The sequence below is a fragment of the Pteropus vampyrus genome, unplaced genomic scaffold (assembly GCF_000151845.1).
Source record: "Pteropus vampyrus isolate Shadow unplaced genomic scaffold, Pvam_2.0 Scaffold48, whole genome shotgun sequence".
In the NCBI taxonomy this organism is placed as follows: domain Eukaryota; kingdom Metazoa; phylum Chordata; class Mammalia; order Chiroptera; family Pteropodidae; genus Pteropus; species Pteropus vampyrus.
The window spans coordinates 3,207,519-3,225,862 of NW_011888829.1; the positions used below are offsets into that span (position 1 = coordinate 3,207,519).

The following is an 18,344-nucleotide window of genomic DNA, read 5'->3' on the forward strand; positions in this document are numbered from 1 at the left end:
ACCTCGTGTTTTTGAAAATTATTTGACCATGGAATTTTTTTTTCTCCCACAATACCCATTAAATTTCAATCAATTGTAGTGTTCTTGGGAGATATATTTAGAGATATGATAGTGTGGGATTTTCATGACTTTCTTTGGTAAGAATTACATCCAAACAAATAAATAAGTATATATGTATAAATTAATATATTTAATTAATACACACAGATTAGTTATCTTTAACAAAAGGGTAAACTCATTCGTGACTCTTTACTATGGTTATCTTCCTTATTTCAGAAACTAATTACCTTCTTCTATACTTTGGCATCGCGCCCACATCTTTTCTCTTCTAAATGTCAGTGGCAGCAGCAGACAAGCTGAGGTTATGCCTGGTGTCCTGAATTCATAGTTCTTCCTCTTTCTTAAGTGACCATGACCTCAAGTCCACATCAGCGACCTCTTTCATCTCCTGATCTCGGGCTTCCTCATCGACTGAGTGTACCACCTTCCAAACTTGCCCTTCACCCACCGAACCTCCCATCTCCCCGCTCTCTCTCTCACCTTGCTTCTTTCCTTCCTCTACCCAGTGGATTTGTGTAGGAAGCACTGTTCTAGGCTATGCGATATTGAGGCATTCTCTGCAATTAGATGCGTATTGAAAAACATGGGATTTCAAAGCATAAAAGACAAAGAGAGAAGTCAGCCAAGTTCAGACACTTGTGAAACACCTGTAATTACAGAGTCTGAGCCAGAGTTCAAGAGGAAAAGGAAAAGATAGAAGTGAAAGGTAGTCTAACCTGTGAAGCAAACAAACCAAAAAGGAGTTTCAAGTAAAAGGAGAGACTGGAGAATTATCATTGAATTTGCAGACTCGGGAGTAACTGGTGGTTTTCAAGATAATAGTTTCAATAGAATCTCTGGGACAAAACCCAGGATGATGAGTAAGTGAGACTTGATATGTTCCTAATGGATCCTAATGACCAGGCTCAATTACAGTGCTGAATATCGATGCACGTACTCCGGTGCCATTAATATCATCCTCTTTGACATGTAGACTCCTTGGTTTTACTTCTTTTCTTATCCCATCTTTTTCTAGCATTTCTTCTTTAAATACACCATAATTAATGGGTATTCCGCAAGGCTTAAATATAACTTTTATGTTCTAGATACTTTTTTTTCTCTTAGAGACCTTATCTATGTTCCTAACTTCAGTTTTCACATCCTTGCACATAACTCACAAATGCACTGGACATTTACTTGGGTCCCTTGCAGCAGGCGTGTCTAAAATAAAAGTAGTATAGTTACCTTAGAGGTGGCACATACTTTTGAACTAATTATTTTTGTCAACAGTAGCCTCTGTAGTCCAATCACTCAAAATTAAAACTTTGCTTCACTTGTATCTTATGTAAGAACAGGTTTTATTTTATTTTACCTTGCTAAAATAAGATGTTTTGTGAAAGATATATGGGGTTTATGAAATATTTATCAAGGCATATGATTGATATTTTAAATGTTGTCAGTTAAGTATATGAAAGTTTTAATTTTCGCTGGTGGCAAAGTTTATATAAAAAAGAGGTTTCCTGGTGGATGTCTGAAGAAAAACTGCTGGCTAGAGGCAAGTGAGTATAATTCTTGAGAGCATCAGGTATATATTTGACGTAAGGTACTTAGCTTTTCATTAACATACTATCACTATAAAGGCTGTCAGAATTCTTTCAGTATAGTGACAAAGGTTCAGGGAGGGATTGGAAATGGAATATTTTCGACTGATTAAGATGAAACTATATTAACTGTTAACCATGTTAAAATGTACAAAGTGTAATTTAATATATAAGCACCTTGCATTAATTTGGAAAAACATTATTAGGCTTCAATATTAATTTAATTTTATGTTATTGAAAAATACAAAAAGGCAGAGGGATATATCTCCCACTATTGCACTTGGAGGTGGAAGAGGGAGTTCCGCCACTATTTCTGCGACCTTTGGCAAGGTCCTTAACCTCTTCCGAGACATTCTAAATCTGTAAAGGAGTACTTTGAATCTCTAAGGGTCTTCATGGCTGTAGCATTATAGTGAAATAGACCATTGCTGTGCAAGAGAACTATAATGCAAGCCTTATTTTAAATTTTAATTTTTGTAGAAGGCACTTAAAGTGAAAAAAGAGATGAAATTAATTTTACAATATAGTTTATTTAACCCAATATATCCAAAATATTATCATCTCAGCATGCAATCAGTATAAAATCCTTAATGAGCTATTTTATGTTCAATTGGTACTGTCTTCGAAATGTGGCAAATATTTTATAATTCCAGCACCTCCAATATGGATTAGCCGCATGGAGTGCTCAGTCCTCCGCTGTGGCCAGTGGCTGCATGCGTAGTCGCTCCGTCACTGGTTTGCGTAATCCTGAGGTTGTCACATTGCTGCAGGTATCCGATGGGCTGGTCCCATCTGTGATCTCTAGGCTGAGAGAAATCTCGGCTCACTCAAGAATGACCTCAGACCTTCATGGTCTCCAACTAGAATTAGCCTCTCTCTGGTCATGAGGTAAATTTGTATTCTCTCCCTCTCTTGCCCACGTCTGCACCCACCCAGCTCTCGGTGGCTGCCACCCTGCTTAACTATTAAAGAGCATGCGAACCTAGACACTGAAGGCACATGCATCCTCCTCTTCTCATGGCCCCTTAGGGTGTGACATGATCCCCACCTGTCTGGCCCCTATGCCTGATGAATAGGGTTGGATCAGCACATCCACCTTTAACCACAGCAACGTCCTTCCAAAGGCCTGGATTTTAGCCACTCACTTCATGCTTATGTCTTGGCTTCTCTAGATGAGGCTACACACTAAACAGTACGCACCCGTATGTCTGACCTACTACAGGGAAAAAAGTAGTATTTTCCTTTAACTGACAGTGGCGGATCGATCACTCCAAGTCTCTCTTCTCCCGCAGCCTCAGCTTCACGCACATGCAAAGGAGGAAATGCATGGTCTACCTCGGCAGTAGGCAGTGTGAACGAGTAAATGGATGTTCTAAATCTACAGTCTATTTCAAAAAGCTCATACCTTGACTTCTTTCTTGATTTCTTTAGGGCTGATTTTAAACATTCCTTTTAGCATTTGGCGACTTCGTAAACTCTTTAGTGCAAATATAAATTAAAATATCAAAGGGAAGGGTCGTGGGGGTACATATTAGAAAGGGACACCCAGTCGTTAAATGCTGGCTCGATTATCCATCAGAGTTCAGACATTTGCCCTGGTTTTCTCTGATCTCTCAGTAGGGGTATCCTTCCTTTTTCTGCCTGCACGTAACACAAGGAAATGCAATGTGTGTCCTGTTCAGATAAAATGTCAACTCACTGTCCTCTCCACCTCGGAGCCGCCTCTCTTGTTAGTATATTGCAGAATGAGAGTATGGCTCAAAATGCACTTGGAGAACATTTAATGACAGCTAAAGCTGCACATGAACAGGTGGTGGCAGCATTGGCCAGCAGCTGCGGCAGCAGCACGGCTGGGCTGCTCAGGGACAAAGCCGGCAGCCCCACTTCCTCTAGCACAAAGAAAGGAAAGAACTCTGCAAACTGGAAAATGCTTTCATCCGGTTAGGATAGTTTTCTTCAGTTGCGGTGGAAAACGTGCCAGGTGCTCTGTATTGCAATTAATCAGATTATTTCATTGAAAGGTGATAAGCTGGTGGAGATGATTTGGGGAAATGCGAAGGTCCCAGCAAACACTTTGGGCCTTGAGGTCTTTCATACAGTTTTGCTCTTATAAAGGACAGAGATATGGTTTAGTTCTCAAGATCTTTTATGTCTCTGGCTATTGTAGGTGTATTTGTTTCCATTCCCGTTTTTATAGCACCTTTCTGCCACAGTGCACCTCCGCTGTTAGTGTTTTTGATCATCTGTGAAAGGAAAATCTTTGTGATTTGATGGAGTCAGAGGTGGGATTGACTTGTGAACTTCAGTGGAGAGACAGGAATAAAGCACTTCGCTTCTAGGAAACTGGACCTTTACAGATGTAGTAAAAAATAAAAAAAGAAGAAGAATGTAGCTTGATCATAGCAGCTACTTTTAATTTAGCGTTTCCTGTTTTTCTGGCACACGCTAAGCAATGTCTACACTTTATTTAATTAATAAAATAACCCTAAGCGGCAGATATTATTCTTATCCTTTTTAAAAAACAATTTTACAAATGAGGGAACTTAGAGAGATGGTGACTTGCCTAAACTCACGCAACCAGTGTATGATGGAGCTGGGCTTCATACTCCGCTAGTCTCTCTCCCTCTGCCCCTGCACCCTCCCTCCACCCTTACATTCTCCCTCCACCCCTACATTATGCTGCCTTCAGAGGAAGCTGGTTGTTGGGTGGTGGTGATGTAGCTCCTTGAGCTCCTCCTGTTGCTCCTCCTGTACAAAGGAAAGATACAAACCCACCTCCGCCAAAGGACTGGGAGCCTCACACTGATTGTACCCGAGAGAAAATCTGTGCTGGGAAAGGCAGGAGGCATTTGATGACTCCAGGGGTGATGTCATGATGAAATACTAAGATTATCTGCTTGTATTTAGGGGAAAATTAAATATTTGACTAATTGGCTGGTGGGAAAAGGAGATAGAATATATGAGTTCAGTATAAAGTCAATCAATTGATAAGAAAGGGGAAGATCCTTTCATTCAAATCAACTATACGTTTTCCTTTTCTGTACAGGCCAAGTTTGTAAGAGGAAAGGAGACAGTTTAAAGAGACCTGAGGGCTCATGCCACTTTGTGAAACTATAGCACAGTGTCCCCTGGGTTCTGGGCAACCTTCTCTGAGAAAACGAATAGAAACAGAGCTTAAGAGGGTTTGAATGAGGGCGGTTATACCGATCAAGACACCCCATCAATTCATGGAAGTTACAAGACACTTATTTCAAAGTCATTTAAGAGTCATTTGTATATAATGGGCTATGGATTAAACCCTGAACCTTCCCGTTCATCACAGTACTAGCATTTTCCTGTGATTTAGCATTTTTCTTTGCAGGCTCATTTCCAGAGGAAGTCGTTTTGTTGTGTTTGATTTTTTCCTTTCTCCGCATCACTCCATTGTCCCTTTCTGGCAGTCTGAATGGTTTCTAGGACCCTGACAGGTTTTCTATGGGTGGCTATGGCTCCCATCCTGAGGAGATGTCAGGGGCGCTTCGGGTATGTCTGTGAGCTGCCGGGAAGTTGGGCTTACGATTAGAGAGGTTTCTCCCTCTGGCCCTAACAGGTCTGAGCTTTCTAAGGACTCTGGTCTCAGGCGCTGGTTGTGGTTCTTCTCACTCTTCCTGGCCTCTTATCTCCAGGCCTGGAAGCAGCCTGCTTCCTACACAGCCTCCTGCCAGCAGGGGGCGCAGTCCTAGTCCCCATCATCAGACAGAGACAAGCTCCCGGCTTCCTTGGCTTGTAGCTTTGTGTTCTGCTTGTTTCTGGCCCACAAAGATTTATTTCTTTCCTCTACCGTTGTGTCTACAGTGAAATGGGGTATTGAAAGTGTGAACTCAGCAGTATCTTTACCAAGGATAGAGTGATATATTTCTACTAAAATAAGAAAAAAAGATTAAATTTAAATCTACCCCAAAGAAAGTGGACTGACTGGTAGGTACAAACCATGAAGGGGCAGCCGATTGATCATCTCTCAGAGTTTTAAAGAAGCTGCCTTCTTTTCCTATCTTTGAATGGGATGTTGAATTAGATTCCTGCTAATTTCCATTGCATTTCTGAGAGTCTGATTCTGCTCAGGGCTGTTCGCATCTGCAGTCAACGATTCATGATCGTTGAGATTTCTGATTTTTACATTTTTTTATTATTATTTTTTATGCCTACAGCACCTGGTCTTCCTAGGTGGTCTCTCATCCAAATACTAACCAGGCCCGACCCTGCTTAGCTTCTGAGATCAGACATCGGGCTTGTTCAGGGTGCTATGGCTGTAGACGATGGACCGTGGCTCCACTGGGGCGCGAACCCAGGACCTTCTGCGTGTAAAGCAGGCAGGCGTGCTAACTGCTACACTATGGAACGGTGTCCTGATTTTTAAAAATTTTAAATGACATTTAAACCCCCTTCTTGTAGTTTATTAGAGGCACCTACTTTTACTGTATTTAGTTGGTGCTTTTAGCAGCCCAGGAACAACATCTAGCACAGTTGTCAGAGCTGCTTTAGCATCTGGCACTCGCCCTGCCGCCTTGTACTTCAATAGCAAGCTTTGTTAGTATCGCGTGTAGAATAAGAACCAAGGAAGCACTGAGTGGAAATCTAAGGAGTTGTCTAGGTATAAATTATCGAGTTTGGGAGATGAAGGGGTTTTTGGACACTTGTGGATTTTTAGCTTATCACACTGGATGAACGTTGTGCAATGCCTTTTTAGAAGGTCGACACAATTTTAGACTTCTTGATGGACAGGCAAGTTTTTCATCCTAGGAAGTGATCCTTGCGAAGGGGAAAGGGTTTTAGATGGGAGCCCAGGGACCTGATTGGACTTCAACTCTGCCACTTCTACTTATTTAGTCTTGAGCCAATTATGTGGCCTCTCTGCACCTCAGTCAATAAGTCTGCAAATTAACTGAACTTGAATAAGCAGTTTCTAAGGTTTTTCCAGTGCTTCAGAGATTCTGAAGTACACAGCACTGTCTCCAGGACGGTCAGCCTGTCCCCAGAACTGGGTTTAGTTCTTTATTTAAAGGCTCCCTGTGACCAGAGTAGCTAAGGGGTTGGCCTCTGGTGTTTGGCACACTTAGTTTGGAATGCCTGCTCTACCACATAAAGGAGGTGATATTAAGAAGGTCATTGAATTTTTTAAGTCTCAGTTTCCTTATCTATAAAATGGAGATGAAAATTTTATCTATCTGATAGAGTTGTTTTGAAGTTTAATAAGATAACTCATTAGAGAACTTTGTTCCGGGACTAGCCCATAGACAACCAATCAGTCTATTACTCTTTTCGCGAATAGTAAACTCCTCGAGAATAGGCATTCTGCCTTATTTATCTCAGCCTAGCTCATTTACATTTTTATTTCAATAGCTGAGTTTTGTGTTTTATATAGAGTAGTATTCAATGAATGTACTGTTAAAGTATAATTTCAAAAAAAATTTAGAAAACGTGGCTCATACAAACATAGAATGAATACATGTCAAAAAATTTATTTAGTTCTTTAATGAAGGAACTAACAAAATAATAAAGCTGATTTATTGGAGACGTAGAGGAAAAGCATTATGTAGCTTATACCAAAATAATTTTTCTAAATTTGAGACAAAATTTGTTTATGTCCTCCGGGGGAATAAAACTATAACATTTAAAGTAATCTTCTCTTCTCGATATTTGCATCTTTATAGGACAGAAATCTTCATGTTACCCGATAGTTATAAAGTTCTTAGATAGGCCTGTGAAACACTACTCTAGTATGACATTGTGAGGATGTGCATGTTTGCTTTTGCTTTTTTAAAGTTTTGGGTAATTTTTTAAATGGTTATAATAAGACTAAACCCAAAGTATTATTTATCTTAGAAAAATGATTAAACTGGAGTATGATTCTAGCATTTAAGTATCTATTTTCTGTCTACACTTATAATAAGTGCTAGGTTCATTCCTAATTATGTTTTCCTAATGTTCCATCAAGGGGGATGTAGGGATATTTAGGAGAACACTACTAATTTCTAAGATAATACTGTGAAGGTTTTCTACCTACCTGGTGCTTACATGGGCCGTGAAGCTTGCTAAGGGCTTTCTGTATATTTTAGTTCACTGTATAAACAATCTTGTGAGGTAGGTATTATTATCTCCATTTTGAAAATCAAGTAAACGACTCTCGGTGAGGTTAAATAATTTAATCAAGATGACAGAGCCAATAGGAGCCAGAATTGAAATGCAGTCTGATTCTGAGTCCTATATTCCTTCCGGGGTCCTACGTTACACACCTCCCTCAATTTTAAACTCTCCTCGATTTTAAAGTAGATCTCCAGTCTGCGCTTTTAAAAATACATATGAATGGGTCTAGTTTTGCTTCTTTGATGGAACGTGTAGAAAATGGTCCTTTTCCCCATAAGAGACTTGCCGTTTTGAAACTGCCTGGGGCAAGTGGTCTTTCTGCTCCCTGGCCAGTGGATTGAAGCATATGTATATGTTTTAAAGAGAAAAGAAACCATTCCATTTTGCTCTTTAAAGCCATCTCTTCTCAGACTGTCTTTTTGTAGCTTATCTATCTTTCTTATCTCTCTTCTGGCCCCCGATGTGTCTGTAGGTGGGATGGATCCTTTCTGTCTTGGACGAACTGCAGCTGAGCCCTCAGCCTCCCGTCGGAGTCCTTCCTCTGGGGACTGGCAACGACCTGGCTCGAACTCTCAACTGGGGAGGGGTAAGAACTGCTCTCGGGGGATCTCCCACACCTCATCCAGCGACAGGGTTCCCAAATCCACAGATGTTCTAATGGAAGGGGAACATGCAAGGAGTGAGTTAGACCTGAATCGATGTGCTGTGAATCGATGTGCTGTGAATCGATGTGCCGATGAGCCGTGATTTTCTTCAGTAACTTTTTCAGTTTAAACTTATCATCAGCAAGAGAAGAGACCATGTGGAATAAGAATCATATATGCGGGTTAGTACACAGGCTGGGGCGTTTCGAGATAATCACTAAAAGACAGTCGGTGGCTTGTCCTCAAGTCTTCACGTAAAACAATCACACAGACGTGAGTTGGTCCTGACTCTCGGCTCTGGCCAGAATAGCAAGTCGGGTTCAGGTTTACGACCCGTACTTTGGGAAACTTCCCGCTTTTTCTGAACATTTGGTTTCTGTGGTCAGTGTCATTATGGCTTTGGCTATCCAGGTAATGACCACCTGTCCTTTCCACCAGGGAGACACTTTCAGGCAAGCGTAGTAGAGGCAGTTTACCTGTCACCAACCAGCCATTTTATTATTATTATTTTTATTTTTTATAGTACTAAGATAGGAAGAAGGCACAATATCCTAACATATGGAATCCTACCAGCTTTTTATCTTCTCATATGAGACCATTGCCTGGGTGGGGCTCCATGAAAATTATCTTCAGATATTAGCAGATATTAATATGGCCTTGGGTGAATGAATTAACCTCCCACAGGTCTTTTTTATATAAATAATAAATATATTTACATGAAGCATTTGTTATTAATGTTAACTCTTCTCATCCAAATCAATCTCTCGACTATCCTTAATAAACATGCTGTCAGTATTGAGTGCTTGAGGGGTCAGTAGCTCCTTAACAGAGCTATTCTTCAGTCATTCTTGCCCTAGGTCATGGAAGGAATGACATCCTGCTACAAGGTTAGGGAGAGGTGACTGAAATGGAATATTAATAAAAGAAAGTGTCTATCAGATGCCACCCCAATTCTTTTCCCTCTTGCCTGCACACACCTGTTCTGTGTATCTCCCAAATTCCTCTAGTAGGAAGCCAGAGGGAAAAGATCCTGTTTTTACTCTGATAAAAGCAGTCATCCATCCTGGCCCCCAATCCCTAGCAACTACTGGTTCTCAGTGTCAAAAATAATAATAGTAATTCCTCACTCAACCCAGCTAGGGTTAGTATTTCTGTGCACATTATCTATGACTGTTGTCTTAAGATCTAAATACCTCGAGGAAAACCATTTACTCTCCCAGCCTTGCTAATTGCAAAATAAATAGAGAGCTCTAGAGAGCTCCTCCTTGCATGAAATATCTTTGTCTGTGCTGTTCATGACTCAGGACAGCAATGGGTATGTCCTTTGATTTCTTAGGGCTACACTGATGAACCTGTTTCTAAGATCCTTTGCCAAGTAGAAGATGGGACTATCGTACAGTTAGATCGCTGGAACCTCCATGTGGAAAGAAACCCTGACTTGCCTCCTGAAGAACTCGAAGAAGGCGTGTGTAAGGTTAGAGATCTCTTTCTCCAGCAGAAGGGAACCCTGGAGCATCTGCCTGAGCCACAGGAAATACATTTCTGGCTGGAGAGTCAACTACTGATTCCTTCCTTTAAGATAACAGGATAGTGTTTGAGTTTATGGCTACTGGGCTATGAGTTTAACACTACTTAATGATTCATAGACTTCTAAAGACCTAGATTCCCTACTTGAGTCCAGAGCACAGGGCTCTGTTCCCTGTTGTGAATGTCCACACCGGAAAGACATGTATCCATTTTCTAATCTTTCAAGTTCATTGCAAACTCTTAACCTGTGAGAAGATGAAAAATATATATGTTCTGAAGCATTAGGGATATGGTCTTTCAATAGAAAAGTAACCTCCTGAGATTTCTGGTCTAATATCAAATATCCCTTATGTTTAGGAAGTATTAACTAAGCCAATTTCATCACTTGCTTGAGACTCGAAGATGCCTAAATAAATGTTTTGCCTTAGTGTTTCCCTTCAGTGATTGAGCTTTGATTTCAACCCAAGACAAACCAAGGGACACAGTTGTAAATATGCTAGTATAGGGCTTCAGTGGAACATTTGTTTCTAAGTTTTGGTCTCAATTTCAGATAAATTTGATAGATTGCCAAGTAGTCACTATCTCCATATTACTTTCTGTTTTTTCTTCCATGATGGTTTTTTCAAACATTTGTTTGCATAAGAATCTCCAGGTGTGTTTGTGAAAAATGCAGATTACGAGGCCTAGTCCCCAGAGATTTTGATTAAGTAAAGGCCCAGTTAAGGTCTGGGCATCTGTACTTTAAAGAGCACTCCTGCTGTATTTCATTATATCATTGATTGAGGCCAAGATTTCTTGGTTGCTTTGGCCTTAAAATAGATTGAACCATATATCATTTTAGATCAAGCCAACACCCATTTATTCATGAACACTTATTTATTAAACATATTTCATCTTCATAGTTTTTTTCACCTAAACCATGATCCAGAAATTAGAAGGTTTCTAGCAGATATCATGATTGCTCAGTTGATCTTGAGTTCATAATGTCACAATGTTATTTAAACAGTATGTATCATTTTGGGAAATGATGCTTCTTTCTAATATATTGGACTTAACAGAAATTGGATAGAAGACAGTCAAAGTAAAAAGAAATGTACCATCTGGAAATTTTAAGGTCCTTTCTCCATTAAACTTAAAATGGGTAGGCTGTCAATAGAAATCTATATTTAAATTATTTCCCAACAGCTTAAGAAATGGAAAGGCTTCTTGGAGCAGCCAGGGAACATTAATCCAAATACTTAAAGGGCTTTGAAAATGGATTTTTGAAGAGATGTGTAGGAAAGTGGGACAATTTTTCTTGGAAAATATGAATAAAAACTTAATAACAGACTAAATTGGGATAGTATGCATGGGATGGTGACCAGATGTTCTCCTAAGTTATTAGTGGATGCTAAGACATGGGTTAGAATTGTAGCCAAAAGAACATAAATGGTAGAGATGAACATATCTGTGCTCTTGGCAGGATTGCCAACCCTTGCCGTCATTACTAAGGACTGGCATTTTCTTTAAGTGCAGGAACTGGACATTCTCAAATACGGAGCCAGGAAAATGAGACATGATTTTGGCCTTGTTCTATGTGTTTAGTTTCTCTCCTTGTTCTCCAGTTCTTCTAAGGGCTGATTTGACCTCTGAATCATTGTAAGCCCTGACTCATGGCCTTCTATGGGAGGTAGGGGGTGGGGGAGGGGCTCCATTGGAGACCAAGGCCATCCATTTTTCTTTCTTTCTATATTAATATCTCTTTTTCTTTCACTCTCCCTCTCATTTCATTTTTTTTTTCTTATAATGGAACTAAGTTCTCACTCTCATCAAACAGAAAATCTTACTGATCAAGGGACATGAAGCACTGTAATAAACTTACTTTTGGGATCTTGAGATGTAAACACCTATTTCTAACAGAAGAGAAGTACATTTCTATCTGGAAGATGAACCTTATCATTATTTGGAAACATTACCCAAGCTGAGATAAAATTGCTTCTCTGTTTACTTTAATGTTTATCTTCCACTCCGAGCTGCCAAAGGAAAAGTATAAGGAATCATCACCATTTCCCTGCTAGCATTTTCCACGTGCTTTTCTAATTGTCCTACCAGCGAAAGGAGGCCTTAAAATTTCATTAATTTAGCAGTTTTTATGCACGATTTCAGGTTGCACAGGTATCTCTCTTACTCACCTTGCATCCCAACAGCCAGGGCCACAGAGGACTCTAGGAAGGGATGCTAAGGCTTGTGGGTGCATCTGTAGATCTGTGTTTGCATAGTTCAGAGTCATATTAAAAATACAAGTTTTGAAGAAGATGAGGGGAGTCAAATACATGGCGATTGAAGGAGACAAGACTTTGGCTAATGAGCACACGACGAAATGTGCACATGTTGTATTATAAAATTGTGCGTCTGAAATTTATATAATGTTATTGACCAGTGTTATCCCAAGGAATATAATATAAAAAGATACAAAGTTTGATAGATTAATAGGAATCCGAATAATGCTGATAAATATATATGTACATATATATTTTTCTTCTAGATTGAGACGAGCTGAACGTCTCCTACTGCCTTATTGCTTATATGACTTTTGTCAAAATTTTTTTAAAACTATAAGTGAGAGATTATATTATTCATTTTAAATTGCAATGTTAAAATGCTGAACATAAATTCTAGAAAAAAAGTGTGTCTACTGATTAAGTAGGTTAGACATGATCCTTACAATTGAATTCACTTTCTAAGTTTGGATAGTGAATCATTCTTTGTAACTATTGCAAACATGCATCTTTCTGCGTAATAAGGTTCTCTTATGACAATGTCCACAAGAATGGCTCTCCTTTAATAATTTGTATTTATATCCCTTGTTTCCTATACTATTTATAATCTTGAGAATATTATTTGATTTGAGCTTTCACTAATGAATTAATTCAGACATCCCTATTCCTTCCCCGCAAATGCCCTCTACCTTGAGTTGTGACTGCTCTGTCCCAGGGGGTGGCCCCAGAGACGGATGTCTGGCTTTTGGCTTTATTTTTCTCTTTCTGTCTGGTTACACACAACCTTACCTCTACCTTTGTTCATTGTTGCAGCTTCCTCTGAATGTTTTCAATAATTACTTCAGCCTTGGATTCGATGCCCACGTCACGCTGGAGTTTCATGAATCCAGAGGTGAGGACAGCGTCCCATTTCCATCTCCCGGGGAGGAAGTTGCCAGCAGGTGTTTTGCATGTTCCCTTTTGTTTGCGTATCACTTAAGTGTTGACAGCTCGCTTCAGTTTTGTTTCATTGTGACCTCCATGATGACTCTGGGAGCTAGGCAGTGTAGGAGCTTATTACGAATGGGAGCCTGAGTCCTCGTTGTTAGGGTCTCGAAGATGGTAAGGACAGGACCACGTGTGTGCTCCGGGTCTCAGGACTGCTCGTCTTTAAATTTGACTAGAAACTTTGAAGTTAGCAAACTGCTAAGAGTAATAAAGCTTCTTTCACTAAAGTCACGAGGGTACTTAGAGCCTCTCAAGCCATTGATTATTATAGCCTAACATGTCATAACCAGAGCCATTGAAACCTGGTAACAAAACATCAAAGTTCTTCCTGTGTGTGTAAAAGAAACGACAGGCATCTTAGAACAATAGGAGTGGGGGCTATAGGTGGTTTGGGTTGAAAGAAAAGGGTGTGATGGTGATTGGATTACTTGTGGAAGGTACTAGAAATCCCCATTGGACAAGATAGAGGTATGAATGAGATCGAATGGTAATTTCCAATCCTAACACAGATGGAGTCAGGATTGGGGGAGCAAAACAATTTTTAAAGAGAAATAAGATGAAATAATGACATGGTTAAATATTTAATCAAAACTTTATGCCATTCAGAAATGAAAAAGTTTAAGATCTTGGTTTATGCTTTGAAGCCTCTCTCTCTCTCTCTTTTTCTCTCTCAAACTCTCTTCTTATATAATTATACTATACATCTCTATCTATGCCTATATTCATAACTATATCTGTACCTAGTCCCTTGCAAATATGTTAATATATAATCAAAATAATGTTAGGCTGTAGGTTAGTAATATGTGAGATAATTCATAAATGAGAGATTATTTTCCTCCAGATTCTGTAAGAACATAAGTGGTTTTAACTCACAAAATGTGAAAAATAGAGTAGTGAAAGCTAGAATTTAAATGTTCAGATTCTAAGAGAAAATTCTGGTAATACTCTTATGCACAAAAAGTCAAGAGTAGAGCTATAAGATTAAGGCTGTTAGAATACAGACTATAAGTGAAATCCAAACCTGTAATTTTCTTACAGAATTCAGCCATTTTGGTAGACTTTTCTGGTTTTATGAGGCTTTGAGGGTCAAATGCTGTGCCAAATCAAAGCCATACTGATTGGAGAGAGAGCCATAGTTTGCCCTTTTCCCACAAGAAAATTCTTGTGGGAAAGTGATTTTTTTTTCCCCTTATTTTTAAGCTATGGGACTATTTCACTTCACTGAGGAATATGCCAATTGTGGTGTATATGTTTATACATAGTATTATACGTTTGTATGATTATAAAACAATTAATTAAAAGATACCAAGCACTAATCTTGGAATAACTTATTGCTGAGGCTTAGTGTAAGTGCTTTCATGCAATATGGAATGGAATTGCAAACATTTGCCCTGCAGGTAAGCCAGAGACTTTGAGGAAAAGCAGCCACTGAAGAGCTGATAAGGGAGAATTAATGTCACTTAAGATTAATAGCTATAATATTCATAAAAATGATATAGAGATGGTACAAAATAAATATTCACAAAATATTAGAACCAGATTTGATTGATATGCCTAGACCAGAGGTGTGAAGTTCTTAGTACCTGTTAACTATCCTTTTTGTAGTAAATAAAATCATTATTTATGATGAAAAGTTTACTTACTCGAGCTATTATTCTTTTTTTAAAAACTGTTTTCTGTTTATTTGGATTTCCTCATATTTTTACCTGGATAGTCAAGAAATCTCTAGCTTGGCTGCAGAAGGAAAAGAAAGATGGCATGGCCACATTTTCAATAGGACAATTCATTTATTTTTGCTGGTAATGAGTGTCTGTTCTCAAGCCAGGAAAACTCATAGTTGAGACTTCAAACTGTTCTCCAACATAGCAACTCACAGTTTGAGACTTCATGATAAAACTTGTATTGTTTGTATAAAATACTTGGAGTGTGACTCAAAGCCTCATGAGAGCCATTATAAAAAGAAAGAAAAAAAAAAAGAGCTTAGATAGAATAACCTATTAGGGATCGGTCAAAAAACCTGTAGTACTTTAAATTGAGAATTATGCCAACCAGTCTATACAAAATGGGAAATAGACACATCTCACTAAGGCAGAATTTAAAAAAATTTAAATGCAAAAACAATTTTTAGCATAGATGTGAAATAGCTCATCAAGTTGACATGCAACAAATACAGATTTTAGCTTTGCTACTTATATTGTATTTCTTTTAGAAGGCACAAATAAAGTGATACTTATGTTGAGACAGTTTATTGGTGGCATTCCCGTGTAAATGCTTTTAGAATTACCAGTAGAAAATCAAGCGAAGAGTAGATGTAGTCTTAACATTTTGATTGACTTTGTATATAAAGAATGCAAAGATTTGAATAATTTGGGTTTCTATGTTTGATCAAAAAGAAGGTACACTTCATTTGATTGGAAAACAGAGGTGCTTTCTTATTCTTCTCAAAAGTGGCTACACCATGCATGGTTGAACTATTGTTTTTTGTGTATGAGAAAGTACAATGGTTTGAACAGAATTTAGAGATGTAAGAGGATTGGTCATTTAATTATTAGTTGGAGTCTTGCCCAGTACTTTAATCATTATTGCATTATGACAAGTGCTTGCAGATGTACATTGAAAATATTTTAATCTATCAATGTATAGTGATGTTAACAATGATTATGATCATCAGGTGGCAAAGTTAGGTCTCACTCTGCCAACTGTATTAATTAGATTGTCATTTTTTTCTGGACATGAAGGACTTTAAACACATCAAACTTTTAGTCTGAGATTGGATGCTTAAATTTTTCTGCATCATTGAAAATTATTATTCAGAGGAGTCAAACCTTATGTTACAAGGTCAAGGAAATACAATTATGACTAGAGGTGGCAGTATTTAAATTTGATTTAGGAATCACTATTTTCCCTGACTATAGAGATACATGCAGATCTGCACTTTTCAAAGGATTATGAATGTTTCATGATTCATGTAGAGAACTGACAGATTTCTTTAAAAGGTGTTGTTTGCAATGGCTTGCTAAATTTCATTGTTACCATCACTGCATAGGATTCACTGCTGGGCTCTTGGCTAGGCATGAAGGCTCAGGCATGGTTTACCCTTGAAAAACTCTCACTGTCTGAGATTCTCTGTCCATATCCTTTTCCACCTGGAACCTCTGCATGGTACTGACTCATCATTCAAGATCAAGTGTACTTGCCTCTGGGCCCTTTTTCTGGTTATTCCCTTTATGTGTGACCCTCCCCACTTCTCTTACAGACATCTTTTTATAGCACATACAAAATGACATTTCAGACCTGTCTCCCCCACTCAAACTCCATGACAGCAAACAACCCTGTCCTATTTTTTTTTTTTTAATTTTCCTGTGCCAAGTCCAGTGACTGTCTCAAAAAGTGTTTGTTTCAGTAATGGGATGTTTCATTGAGGGACAGGCCCCATATGTAAAAGATAAATAACACCAGAAGGGTATATATAGCAAAGGCAAGATTAGTCGTATAGACAGTAGATAACATGGGAGTTTGGCAGGACAGTTGGCAGGGGAAAGGTATAAAGGGAAAATTTCCAGGAAGGGTAGATAAAGGGAGATAAAGGAGGAGTGTGATTTAGACAAGAAGTAAAGTATGTGAGGGTTTTTCAGACAGAAAAGAAAAGTGCAGAGGGACAAGGAACTTGAGATAAAGATGAGTTGGCTGACCAGTTATTGCATAATGAAAGATTTTGGCGATGGTGTTAGAAAAATGAAGATAATGTTGGTAAAAATGTCTTTAATGGGAGATAATGTTAGAAGAAAAATTTTTAATATTGATTTAAATTGCAAATGGCAATGTTACTGCAGTCATAAATTTTAGTCATTTATATATATACATAATGAAGTCTTAAGATTGGGTAAGTATGTAATACTGAAAATATGGAAGATGTGTGAGTTATATAGGGTTCAAATTGCACATTGACTTTTATAAACATATTGTTGGACTTATATTTATAAATATCTTCCTAATATGAAGGACCAGTTACAGATACAAGTAGGGTTTAGGGTCTCATCCTGATGGCACGTATGTTGAATAAGGATGGGATTAATATATTAAATCAATGGAATGGATTATACCAGAGCCTCATCATCATTATAAATGAATTACATCCAGAGCCAAATCATTTAGATGATTTAGATGATGAGATTTGGGATGTTGGAGCTGATGGGATTTAGATGAGATTTTTTAAAGTTTTGAGTTGATGCCATGATGGGATGAGACCTTTGGGGACCTTGCAGGGAGTGAATGTATTTTACAAATGTGAAGGATGTGAATCATCAGAGGGTGGATGATGGTTGGTAGAATTTTGGTGTCCATGACTTTGCCAGTTGATGTCGTGCTTGTTGGTTATGTTATTTTACATGGCAAAAAGGCTTTGTTGATGTTATCAAGGTTAATAATTAGCTGACCTTAAGATAGAAAGATAATTCTGAATGATCAGAGTAGGCTCAACGTAATAACATGAGCCCTTAAAGGCAGAAGTAGAAGGTAGAACAGGAAGTTAGAAAGATGTGGCAGAAGGGGAAGTCAGATAGATCAAAAGTATGAGAAGAATTTGATGTGCCATTGCTAACCTTGATGTTGAAGGGAGGATTGCAAGCCAAGGAATGCAGGAGGCCTCTAGAAGTTGAGAATGGACCCCAGCCCAACAGCCAGTAAGGAAAAAGAACCTCATTCCTAAAACTGCAAGGAAATAGATTTTGTCAATAACCTCGGTAAGCTTGGAAGTGAATCCTTCCCAGAGCCTCTCAGTAAGAGCTATGCAGGCTGACACCTTGATTTTAGGCTGACCTAGTAAGATCCGAGACTGAGGACCCAGAGAGACCAGTCCAGACTTTTAGCCTAGAGAACTGTAATATCAATGAATATTTTAGGTTGCCAAGTTTGCAGAAACAGAAAACTAATACAGTTAACGTAGGTGTGCAGTCCGATCACGAGTAGGTTAATGGCACAGACTTGCACAGTGAGCATTTGGATCTCACTATCTTACACTCTCTTCTTGTGGAAGAGGAAGATGGACAGTCTAGTAACTGCAGCAAGAAGCCATAAGTACTTCCAGTATTGGAGTCTTGGGGTACTTTGAGTATTATTGGCCCTTCTTGAAAGTGACCTTTCATGGTTTAGTTCAAAGCCATTAA

The 18,344-nt window shown here is 38.7% G+C and overlaps 1 protein-coding gene and 1 pseudogene across 1 annotated transcript in view; one reads left to right on the forward strand and one right to left on the reverse strand.

The window, feature by feature from the left end:
• Positions 1-18,344, forward strand: part of DGKI (diacylglycerol kinase iota) — a 273,413-nt gene that overhangs the window by 83,319 nt on the left and 171,750 nt on the right. The window contains exons 12-14 of the mRNA XM_023530296.1: positions 8,236-8,349; positions 9,744-9,881; positions 13,006-13,084. Coding sequence (XP_023386064.1) covers positions 8,236-8,349; positions 9,744-9,881; positions 13,006-13,084 — 331 coding nt within the window. The remainder of the gene's footprint in view (positions 1-8,235; positions 8,350-9,743; positions 9,882-13,005; positions 13,085-18,344) is intronic.
• LOC111739223 lies at positions 5,819-5,934 on the reverse strand (annotated as a pseudogene).